The 12,599-nt window shown below is 42.6% G+C and overlaps 1 protein-coding gene across 2 annotated transcripts in view; it reads left to right on the top strand.

Annotated features, from left to right (window-relative positions):
* The window catches only part of CHUK (component of inhibitor of nuclear factor kappa B kinase complex), a 44,115-nt gene that overhangs the window by 22,229 nt on the left and 9,287 nt on the right, over positions 1-12,599 (top strand). For both annotated transcript variants that reach the window (XR_008793391.1, XM_056120751.1), the window contains exons 11-15: positions 3,038-3,140; positions 7,672-7,795; positions 8,409-8,560; positions 10,346-10,407; positions 11,696-11,805. Coding sequence is in view for 1 of the 2 variants with exons in the window: in XM_056120751.1 (XP_055976726.1) it covers positions 3,038-3,140; positions 7,672-7,795; positions 8,409-8,560; positions 10,346-10,407; positions 11,696-11,805 (551 nt within the window). In the remaining variant the exon portion in view is untranslated. The remainder of the gene's footprint in view (positions 1-3,037; positions 3,141-7,671; positions 7,796-8,408; positions 8,561-10,345; positions 10,408-11,695; positions 11,806-12,599) is intronic.

Genomic DNA, 12,599 nt, shown 5'->3' with positions numbered 1-12,599 from the left:
GAACCCCAATATACCCCCCTCCCACCCCTTCCAATGCCTGTGAGGCAGATGATTTCTACTTAATTCTTCTCTACATTGATTACATTCATTATTTTGACAAAAGGTGCTCCATTATTGTTTAGAATTCCGCCCCCCGCCCCCAAAATTCAGAATTGCTGAAAAGGTATTGTGAAATACTTTGTTTTCTATAGCTGGTCATGAGAATCATATAATGTCTTGCGGCCACGATTTTGGATTTCCGCAAAGAGCCAGATAATTGCGAGATTGGTTTCTGTGTGTCTGGTGTTATAGCCGAGCTGGAGAGCTGCTCGTGGGGGGCAACTCGTGACCTTGGTAGGGTGTGAAGGACGAGCCAGTACCGCCCCACTTTCCATGAGACTGCAGTTGCCCCATCACTGCCGGCTCATACCTGGCTTTCCAATAAGCTCTGAGGTGGCGGCCACCTTGCTGCCAGGGGGGAAAGAGGCGGAAGGGAGCAACACCCTTTCCCTCCCAGGGAGGCATGGCGCCGTAGTTTAACGCATGGTCCATTCACTTGTCTGTCACAAGCTGCTGGGCTCTGGATTAAGTCCTTTTACCTCTGGAGCCATGGCTGTACCGGAGAGCCGCTTGTGAGGGGCAACTCGTGACCTCGGTAGGGCGTGAAGGATGAGCCAGTACCGTCCCCCTCCCATGAGACTGCAGTTGCCCCGTCACTGCCGGCTCATACCTGGCTTTCCAATAAGCTCTGAGGTGGCGGCCACCTTGTATGCGGTCCAGATGCATTTCTGCCAATAGCTGCTGGGTTTCGAGATTTGTTTCTGAGTCTCTGGGATCATGGCCATTAATCAGCTTGATCAGGAGCCAGAGAGGCCGTTTGTAGGCGGCGACTCAGGGTCTCGTTGGAATGGGGAGAAAAGGGCTGGCTCCACCCCCATGTGGTGAGGCCCCGTGTGTCTTGTTTCTGCAGGCCCAAATCTGACTGTCCAGTAGCCTCTGGAGGATGGCGGTCACCAGGCTGCCAGGGGGAACAGGCCAAGGCACAAAACCTGTTCCCACCTGGAGTGGCCCAGTGCCAGTAGCCTACTGCAGGAACAGGACGCATTTCTGCCAAAAGCCTTTGGGTTCCGAGATTCGTTTCTGAGTCTCTGGGATCATGGCCGTTAAGCAGTTCGATCAGGAACCAGAGAGACCATGCCTCCAATTATATAGCTGAGCCGGAGGTGGTTTGTGGGTGTGTCTCCCACATACCTAACTTTTGGCCATTTACTTTCTTGGGAAACTTTGCCCCAAGTTTTTGGGGTCTGGCCAAAGGCACAGCAGCAATTTTGGGGTATCTGAAAGTCTGACGTTGCCATCAGGCTGCTGATGCACTTGCCTCACAGGTACAGATTGACCTGCTGGCGGCACCATACCCCCATTACCCATAACTTCTAAGATCACTTGGCAAGGTGAACAAAATAGAAATGAAGCATTATTTTGAAATTTGTGTAACTTTCTGTTTGTTCACTTCACTCTTTGAAGTTTGTACTTTGAAGCACAGAACTTTGAAATTTGAACAGTGATCATCTGGGTCTTCCTAGATTTATAAGATGGTAATAAAATATGATTGCTTTCATGATTCATTTTTAAGTTGTCTTTGATGATTTTTTTAGGCATATTGCAGTTTAGGGTTTTTTTTTTTTTTTTTTGCTTTTTGGGTCACACCTGGTGGTGCACAGGAATTACTCCTGGCTCTGCACTCAGGAGTTACTCTGGGTGGTGCTCAGGGGACCATCTGGAATGCTGGGAATCGAACCCATGTCGGCCACGTGCAAGGCAAACGCCCTACCCGCTGTGCTATCTCTCCAGCCCCTAGTTTTTTCTTTTTTCCTTTTTTTTCTTTTTGGGTCACACCCAGCGATGCTCGGGTTACTCCTGGTTCTGCACTCAGGAATTACTCCTGGCGGTGCTTGGGGGACCATATGGAATGCTGGGAATATAACCCAGGTCAGCCAACCCAGGTCGGCCTCGTGCAAGGCAAGCGCCCTACCCGCTGTGCTATCACTCCAGCCCCTAGTTTTTTTTTTTGTTTTTTTTTTAAGAAAAGTTAACCAAATTTCGCAGCCATCACCGCAAGTCAGTTTTAAAACATTCCATATTTGGGCTGGAAAGATAGTACAGTGTGTAGGGCATTTGCATTGCGTGTGACTGACCTGGGTTCGATCTCTGGCACTGCATATGATCCCTTGAACCTGCCAGGAGTGATCCCTAAGCATTGAGCCAGAAGTAAGCTCTGAGCATAGCTGAGTATGGCCCAAACATTCCTTCATCACTCCCTACAAAACAGACCAAAACCAATAACCAAATAAACATTTCTGTCTTACTAAGATCCTCTGTTTCCAGTAACTGTTATCTTCCTGTGGATCATTTTTTCAGTGCTAGGGATTTAACCCAGGGCCTCAAACATGTAAAGCATGTGCTCTTCTGTGGAGGGAGCCACATCTCTAGCTCAGTGACTTTCAGTCTCCACTCCACCCACCCAAGGCAGCCACTAGTACACTTTTTCTATTTATAGATTTTCCTCCTCTGAATATTTTGTTTCTTTTTTTTAATTATTGTGGAGGCCAGTCCTGGAGGTACTTGGAAGTCAACACACTCGTTAGGTGCTGGGAGTGGGAGCATAAGGTGACTGGGATTGAACCCCCAGGGCTTGTGCGGGCCAGGTCTAAGCTCGGCCACTTGAGGCTTATGCTCCTGGAACACTTTTTATGACTTTTTTTTTTTAAAGTCTAACTTGTTTCACTTATCTCCACGTCATAGCTTGTCTTAGTATCTTTGTCCTTTATGTTATTATAACTATTTTGCTTTTGTGCTTTTGGATCTGGTGATTGTGTTTTCTTTGATCCAAACTATACATCTTTAATTTTGCTAAACAAAAATTTACACCCTAAATCTATAAGATACATGCTAATGAACACTGACGTCATTTATTTGCATTTCAAAGTTGGAAGTCTGATGTTTTAGTACTTAGAGAACATAGTTTTCAAGGACTTTTTTCTTTTAAATTCTTTTTCAGAGAGGCTGTGATAGCTATATGGTTTATTTGTTTGATAAAAGTAAGACTGTATATGAAGGACCATTTGCATCCAGAAGTTTGTCTGACTGTGTAAATTATATTGGTAAGTATAGTTCACTTACTGATTGATTTTATTTTTTTTAATATGAAGTAATTTTGACTCAAAATAATTAGTAGAAATGGTCTTTTGGTGATTCTGATCTTTGTCTCATACTTAATCTAGTGAGAAATCTACTTGTATAGTTTGGCAACTGAAAAGGTAGAATTTAAAGTACCACCAGATCCCATGCTTGAAATGACTATGGGGCTCTCATAGAAGAATTGCCTTTTTTTTTTTTTTTTTGGTATTTGCATGTGAACCCTGGATCTCATCTGTACTATACTTCTTAGCCACATTCGTAGCTCTTAAGTGTGTTTTTAATGGTTCCTTTACTATCAAACATGCTCAGATATTTCATTTTTAGGAGCCAGAGTGATAGTACCACAGTTAGGGCATTTACCTTGCATGCAGGCACCCCGGTTTGGTCCCCAGCATCCCACTTGGTTTCCTTATCTACCGCCAGGTGTGATTCCTGAGTGCGGAGCCAGGAGTCAGCCCTGAGGATCACTGGGAGTGGTCCCCCATAAAACAAGCAAACAACAAATATTTCGTTTTTTGTCCTGTGAATATTGCTTATTTATTTTTGGTGCCATACCAGTGGTACTCAGAGACTGCTACTTTGTTTTTCGTGTTACTCCCAGAGGTGCTGATGAAAGCTTATGGTTTTGAAGATCAAACCTGTTGCTCCCGTATACAAAGCATGCACTCCAGCCCTTTGAGTCAGTGGTCACGTCTTTTCATTTCTTTGTGAGAATTCCTGTTTTTCCTTTTGAAGAACTCAAATGATTAATTCATGTTTAGTCAAATCTAAAATTAAGAAGAAAATTTTAAAAGAAGAAAACTAGGCAGATGGGCTACAACTATCTTTCTTCTGTCTATTAAGTTCTGAAATTTTTGCAGTATTCTAGAAAGCTTTCCTAAAAATTACTGTATAGTTGACTTAGTGAAATGTACAGATCTTATAGTTTGATTTCTGACAGTTATATACCTGTGTAATCTACACCACAATCAAGATAGAGAACATTTCCTTCACCTCAGAAAATTTTCTCTTTTTTCTGTCAATCCTCCCTCCCTCTGACTTGAACCTTTATCTAAGTCTAAAAAGCTTTTTAGAGTTATAAAAATGAAGCCAATACATTGAGTCATTTTTAATTTTAGTTCTTCTCTGTATATCAATATGGTGCATTTGTTACCAATAGTGAGCAATTTAATTATGATTTAGTAAATCATATTTCCTTAATCTTCCCATACATTTTATCTGGTGCCCATTTTCTCCTTCAGCCCTTCACCCAGAATATGGCGTTAACGTTTTGTCAGGTCTCTTTAAAAGCTCTCAGCTGATACTGCTTTGGAGACTCTGTGTTTGGATAACCTTGGTGGTTTTGAGGAGTAATGCTCAAGTATAGTAGGATGCTCCTCTATTGTAGTTTATGTTTTTTCTTTTTCTCCTTGAGATCAGATTTGCGGGGGTGGGTGGAGAGAAAAATCGAGTGTCATTTTCATTAGTTATAATAGGTACACACTACAGCTATAATTAATGACTATTGGTTTTGACCTCGATCGCACGATACAGTGTTAAGTTTGTCCAGCATACTTTTTGGAAGGAAGGAATTGTGTTTAAACCCTTTCTATGAAAGGAGTGGGAATTAGGATTTTCCTTTAGTGTAGATCACTGTATCACTGTCAAACTGTTGTTCATCGAGTTGCTCGAGTGGGCGCCAGTAACGTCTCCATTCGTCTCAGTCCTGAGATGTTAGCAGCCTCTCTTTATTCGTCCTTCCCAACGTATTGGAGGCTCTTTCAGGGTTGGGGAAATGAGGCCCATTTTAGTTAACAGTTTTTGGCCGAATACGCCATAGGTAGCTTGCCAGGCTCTCCCGTGCGGGCAGGATACTCTCTCTAGCTTGTCGGACTCTTTGAGAGAGAGAGGGAGGCTTATAAATGCGGGGTGGGGATGGGGTGGCTGGAGATTCTGCCTTAGCGTAGATTGAGTCACTGTCACTGTCCTCCCGTTGATCATCGATTTGCTCGAGCGGGCCCAGTAACGTCTCCATTGGTGACTTTGCTGTTACTGTGTCTTGCATATCGAATACGTCACGGGTAGCTTGCCAGGCTCTGCCGTGCGGGCGAGATACTCTCGGTAGCTTGCCGGGCTCTGCGAGAGGGGCGGAGGAATCGAACTCGGGTCGGCCATGTTGGCTGCGTGCAAGGCAAACGCCCTACCGCTATGCTACCAGTCCGTATTTTTTTGTTTGTTTAATTTTGGTTTGGGGCCACACCCAGCAGTACTCAGGGCTTCCTGCTGCTGAGCTCAGGGTTCATTGCTGGCAGGGCTCAGTGGGCCTTATGTGGTGCAGGCGATAGAGTCTGGGTTGGCTGCATGCAAGGCAAGCGCCTTACCTACTGTATACTGTCTCTCTGGCTCTTCTTTGGAGTTTCGTACACTCAGCTTGTCTCCTTTCGCTCATCTGTTAATTTATTCATTATAACATTAATTTTATTATATCATGGATCCGTGGGTCTTGTTGGTGTGTGCAGTGCGGGTGATCAAACCCAGGGCCTCACATCTATATGAAGCCTGCACCGAGCCACATTCTTAGTATTGTTCGGAGCCTCCTCAGTTGGCACCTCTGCCCTTTTGCTTTCCCTCATTGGTGTTACTTTTTAAAAATCACTTCCTTAATTTCTAATACTGTGTTCCAGGTTTATCTTGCATATTTCCTGCCACGGTACTAAAATCAGTCCTTTTTCTAAGGAACCCTGGTACCTCTGACAAGAGAACAGCATTAGATACTAAGATCTATTCTTGTTACTACTATTTTATCATTTCTTTTGGATCCTTTAATTTAAAAATTTTTTCAGAGGTATTGTGATTTATAAATTGCTCTGGCTTCAGATCATATGTATATAATTTGTTATATATGTATATACATACATATATGTATGTACATATATATGTTTGTTTTGTTTGGGGGCTGCACTTGGCAATGCACTTGGCAATACTTGGGACTATTTCTAACTTGCACTCAGGGTTTACTCCTGGCGGTGTTCTGGGGACTTTATGGAATTTTGGAGATGAACCCAGGTTGGCCTTGTACAAGGCAAGCTCCCTACCCGCTGACCTACCACTCTTGGCCCGTAATTTTTTAGGGATATGGTTGAGGATGTGTGTGTGTGGGGGGGGGGGCGGGGATGGAGAAGTCATATTCATCGTCTCAAACACTATTTTTGTTTGTTTGGGGGCCACATCCAACAGTAGTCAGGGCTTAAGTCTTGGCTCTACTTGCAGGGATCATTCCTGGTGGGCTTGGAGGATCACATGGGATGCTGGGGATCAAACCCTGGTTTACTGTGAGCAAGGCCTTGCCCACTGCCTCAGACACTTATTTTGAAAACTGGATTGTTTTGGCTTAGTTTGTTTTTGAACCACTATAGGAAACCTCAGGAGAAAGTGTGAAAATACAAAAATAGGAAAAAAAAAAGTTACTTGAGTCTACTAATATTAATAAATCTATTAACATTTATTAGGAAAGACAGATTTTTCCTGACGATTAGTTTATTTTTAAAAATCTGCTTCAGATGATGTGTTTGCAAGTATTAGCAAACTTGAGGTAAGTTGCAAGTATTAGCAAACTCGAGGTAAGTTGTTAAGTTGCTGTTGTAACACCCTTTCTTTCAAGATTTTCATGACAAAGATACCAACATTATTTTCTTAAAGGATGAGTGTCTTTCAATCTTGGAGAATTTCATAATGTTAAAAAGGAATTTTATTGAATTTAATGCAGGCCTGCCATGCTTTTAGGAGGGGAGGCCAAGAGATCGCCATTGATAATTTTATGTCTTGGGTTGAAGAAAGCATAGCTTGCTAAACTGCTGTTTACCTTGTATGTTTTCCTAAGTCTGGGTTGGGAGTGCAGGAGATGAAATTTATTACCCAGATGCAGGAATGATTGGTGGTTTGCAGAGGAGATAGGACTGGATTTAGAACTTGAAAGAAAATAAATGCATTAGTGGAGAGGAAAAAGTCTTTCATGGGCTGGGGAAATGGCTTAAGCGGGTGGAGAGCATGCTTGTTTGCATGGAGGATCCCAGGCTCAGTTCCCAACCCCACAGGGTTGACCCAGTTCTGCTGGAAGCTACCGTTGAGTACTGCTGGGTGGCCCAAATGAAAACAAAACCCAAAGAAAAGAGTATTTTAGGATAGAAACAAGAAGAAAAAGGGCTTCGAATAATTACAGGCTCTTTGAACGTAGTACTTAATGTTGATATAAGTTTAAACATTTCACCCCCTAATTTTTACAAAATGATCATCTCATTTTTATTCCTTTTGTATCTATCTATAGCAAGGCTTGTAATTGTAGGTGCTCAGTAAATGTGTATTGAACTGATGAGTCAGGGACAGTGGTTCTTTCTAGCACCTCTAGGAATGTACAGAAAGGAAGTCGCAAAGAATGATAAATGAACTCTGAAATTTAAAAATTTCAAAATTCAAAAAGGTAACTCTCCCATTCTTTTTCCTTTTCCGTTCATATAGTACAGGACAGTAAAGTACAGCTTCCAATTGTACAGCTACGTAAAGTCTGGGCCGAGGCAGTGCACTATGTGTCCGGGCTGAAAGAAGACTATAGCAGGCTCTATCAGGGGCAAAGAGCGGCAATGTAAGTGGACTCTTGTTTGTGGGCGGAGTGTCATGCATGCCAGTGCTCAAGAATTTAGCCAGTGTTTGCTGATTAGTAGCCCAGGAGGTACCAAAATATTGAGCCAAACTGAGATATGATGTTCTGATCAGACTTACTAATTCTTAGTAATGATCTGTTTTGCTAATATAATTCTTATTGCTGGAATTTTTTTTGTTTGTCTGTCATTCTTGGGCTACACCCAGCAATGCTCAGGGGTCATTCCTGGCTCTGTGTGCAGGAATCACTCCAAGTAGTGCTCAGAGGACCATATGGGATGCTGGGGATTAAACCTGGGCTGGCCGTGCAGAGCAAGTGCCCTACCCTCTATACTATCCAGCCTCATGGAATTCTTATTAGTGGTATCTAACTGTTCAGTTTGCAATGAATTGAGAGTGAGGAGTTTCCAAATTATCCTATTAGGCTTTTATTTTATCATAGAATAATAATAGGAAGGAGGAAAGGCTTTAGAGACCAGATTGTAGAGATTACTGTTTCTTATAGATTGGTGATAGACTTTGGACTTAATGTTGATTTAAGTTTAAACCCACTAATATTTAGAAAGTGATTATATTTGTTTATTGCTGTGGTTTAGGTTAAGTCTTCTTAGATATAATGCTAACTTGACAAAAATGAAGAACACTTTGATCTCAGCATCTCAGCAACTGAAAGCTAAATTGGAGTTTTTCCACAAAAGCATTCAACTTGACTTGGAAAGATACAGTGAACAGATGACTTATGGAATCTGTAAGTGTTTGGGAGAAATATCCAGTCTATTTGGAAGAAATATCCAGTCTCTAAGCTTTCTGCTCTTTTGCCTGCTTGATCTAACACCAGTTATCTGACCTTCACATTGGAACAAGAAGCAAGGCAACTCAAATCATTATAAGACATGTTTGGCTTGTTTTTGTGTTTTACCTTTTTTAGCCCATAGCTGAGCAAATTTACATTCTTTTTTTCACTATTGGATTAGAAATATATCGCTCTGCAAAATGCAGAAGAGATTTAAGAGTCTGCAGTTGGGGCCAGTGGGGTAGCTCAACAAATTGGGAGCTGGTGGGAGGCCTGGATTTTATCCCTGGCACCACAAAGTCTCCTGAGCACCACCAGAGTGACTTCTAAGTACTGGACTGGGGGTTTCTTTAAGCACTGACAGGTGTGGCACCCAAACCAAAATTTAAAATATAAATAATATGATTTTCAAATCCTTAAAAATAGAAAACCTATACTGATTTTTCACCCCTTTTAGCAAGGGAATTCTTTCTTTTCTTTCTTTTTTTTTTTTTTTTTTGCGTTTTGGGTCATACCTGGAGATGCACAGGGGTTACTCCTGGCTCATGCACTCAGGAATTGCTCCTGGCGGTGCTCAGGGGACCTTATGGGATGCTGGGAATTGAACCCAGGTAGACTGCATACAAGGCAAACACCTTACCCACTATGCTATTGCTCTAGCCCCAGCAAGGGAATTCTTAAGCTGATTCTCTTATAATCTAGGTATAGAGGCCAGAGTGACAGTACAACAGGTGGTGCTTGCCTTATACACGGCCTCCCTAATTTAATCCCCAGTATCCCATAAGGTCCCTTGAGCACTGCCAGGGGTAATTCCTGAGCACAGAGCCAGGTGTAAACCCTGGGTATAGCTAGGTATGACCCCCATCTCTCATGCCCCCCCGAAGAAAGAAAAATCGTTTCATTTATACAATGTTCTAGCACCACATCTACCAGCTAGTGTGTTTACTTTCCCCCACCAATGCCCCAAGGTCTCCTCCCAGCTACAGTTTGTTTTAGAATAAACTTTTTGTTTTTGTTTGTTTTTCTTAAAGAGAAAGCCTAGTTTTCCAGGGTTGCCATGACATATTGCTGTAAACTAGGTTACTTAAAACAACAAACCCTTCTCATTGCCCTTTCAAAGACGAAAAATCTTACTTCAGGGTGTTGGCAGGGCCGTGGTCTCTCTGCAACCTGTGTAAGATATCCTTTCTTTTTAGTTCCTGGTGGTTTGCCAACAACCCTTGGGGTTCCTTGGCTTGCAGTACTCATTCTTTAATCACTGTTTCCATCATCCTGTGTTTTCCCCCTTGTGTCTGTGTCCATCCCTTTGTTGTTCTCCTTCTGTAAGGACATCGTAATACTGAATTGAGTGTCTGCCCAATGCCAGTATCATCCAAACAGACTGAATCTAAATCATATTTCCAAATAAGGTCACATTTTGAGGTACTGAGATTAGGATTTCAGTTGTACTTTTCTTCTTGTCTTGTTTGTTTTTGCCGCAGTGCTCAGGATGGCTCTGGGCTCAGGGATAACTTTTTGAAGGGATTGGGAACCATACGGAGTGCAGAGGATTGAACCTGGGTTGGCTGCATGCAAAGCAAGTGCCCAGCCTATACTGTAACTGTACTAGACTCCTGGCCCCTCAACATTCCTTTTTGAGAGACTACTCAGCCAAAACTATATTAATTAGTCTGGGAGATAGGCAGATCAGTAATTATGGTTCTGGCTATTTCTGACATAACCAATTTATCTTTTTTTCAGCCTCAGAAAAAATGTTAAAAGCATGGAAGGAAATGGAGGAGAATGCCGTCCACTACTCTGAGGTAAATCCATTAAGCTTATTCTGTGCACTAAGTAATTCCTGAGGTCTATGGAAAACCTTGTCTTTGGTTTTGATCTGCAGAGAATTTTTCTTGACGTTCCTGAAATCAGCCAAATATCTATTACAGGCTTTGTAATTATAGAGAAAGGTGCAGTACTGGGTAAAAATAAGGACTTGGGCAAATGAGATTAAATCTGAACCACACTGATCTTTGGTTTCTATAGTTCATTATACCTTTTTTATTTAGTAGCCTTGTGTGCTACTAAATGGATTAAATGGACATAAGTAAGAAATGATTGTTGTTTCTGTTCTTTTAATAATAGCGTAGATAGGATTAAGGCACTTCCTGGTTAATTGGCTGGGACTAAAAGTCCCAGGTTATATTTGTGTTGCTTTATTAATAGCACTCTCTTTCACTCTCAAAAGTATTGCATTTTGGACAAAAAAAAATTCTGTCACTAAGCATAGATCATATTCTTGATGGTAGAATTCTATCCTTGGAGCCACTAAATTGTTGCTCTTCTTGATGCCAGAACTTAGCCTTCCAGGTGGGTGGAGCAGTTTTGGGAGTTGAAAATCTTCTCACTTTTGCAGGGTGTTGAATTTGGACAACACCTGGTGCTCAAGGGATTGAACCTGGGCCTCCTGGTTGCAAAGCATGCCTCCTTTCCCTTTGAGCTACTCCCTGGCTCCAGGAAATCCTTTCTTTCTGCCTTGTAATTAAAGGCAGTAAGGAATTAGAGATGTGAAGTCTTTTGTGCTAAACACACTTTGTATTTATTTTTTCTTTGGTTTTTGGAACACACCCAGAGATGCTCAGGGCTTACTCCTTGCTCTGTGCTCAGGAATTACTTCAGTTTGGGGGACTGTATGGGATTTCAGGGATGGAACCTGGGTCAGCCACGTGCAGGGCAAGCACCCTACCCACTGTACTATCTCTCTAGCTCTTAGGCTAAAATCAGGGCAACCTTGAGCAACAAAAACCATACCTGGTCACTTTCTTTGTCAGTAATACTTCCTCTTTTTGCTTCTCAGGAGGAGAAAGTGAATGGTAGTAGTTTAGTGTTGTCAGGAGAGTAGAGAGAGATACTGGAATAAGTTTGCTCATGTGAAGGATTAAGTGTTAAAATCTGAATGGTAAAAAGACAAAATCGGTGTTCCTGTTAAATCGTTTCATTCTCCTTAGGTAGCAAGTCATTCTCTATCTAAGGTTTTGTTTTTGCTTGACTTTGTTTCTTCGCTGTGTGGTGGTGAGTTTGTCATTTCCCCTGTCTCTCACTATGGTTTAGGTGGGTGTTATTGGGTACCTGGAGGATCAGATCATGTCTCTGCACACTGAAATCATGGAGCTACAGAAGAGCCCCTATGGACGACGCCAGGGAGACTTAATGGAATCTCTGTAAGGATGTACTCATGTTGTTGATACTGGAGTCTGAAGCTTTTTGTAGCAGATCAAGCCTGTATGTGGTTCTTCCCCCGCACCCCCCTTCAGTTTTGGGGCCATACCTAGTGGTGCTCAGAGACTATTCTTGCTTTGTGTTCAGAGCGCCTTATGTGATAGCAGGATCAGCTGCGTGCAAGGCAAGCGCCTTAATCTCTTTACTCCTGCTGTGGCTCTATGAGGTTGTTTAAAAATAGTTTTTCTTTTCCCAAATGTGTTGGCATAATATAGATGTATTTGGGGAGGGGTGATCAGGCAGCCTGGGGGTTTGGGAGTCCCTTCCAGTGATTCTCAGCCACCGGGCTGGCAGTTCAGCTGAGGACTTGAGTACTGAGGATGTAGGGCTGCTCAGGTCCTGAGGTGCCAGTGTTATCTGGGCCACCCTGTGGTGCTCTGAAATTTCAATATATTTTAGGTGGGACCATATGGTACCAGGGATTGAACTGGGGTCGCGTCAGGCCATGCAAGTGCCTTAACCCCTGTATTATCTCTTTGCCCTCTGGCATCATATTTTGAAAGTAGATTTCTTAGTCACAAAAAATTTTGTAGGGGGCTGGAGCAATAGCACAGAGGGTAGGGCATTTGCCTTGCATGCGGCCAACCTGGGTTCGATTCCCAGCATCCCATATGGTCCCCTGAGCACAGCCAGGAATAATTCCTGAGTGCAGAGCCAGGAGTAACCCCTGTGCATCGCCGGGTGTGATCCAAAAAAAAAAAAAATTTTTGTAAAACGCTCCTTCCTTTCCTTTTCC

This window comes from Sorex fumeus, unplaced genomic scaffold (genome assembly GCF_029834395.1).
Source record: "Sorex fumeus unplaced genomic scaffold, SorFum_2.1 ptg000043l, whole genome shotgun sequence".
NCBI classification, from domain to species: Eukaryota; Metazoa; Chordata; class Mammalia; order Eulipotyphla; family Soricidae; genus Sorex; species Sorex fumeus.
This window is presented reverse-complemented; position numbering and strand designations above follow the sequence as displayed.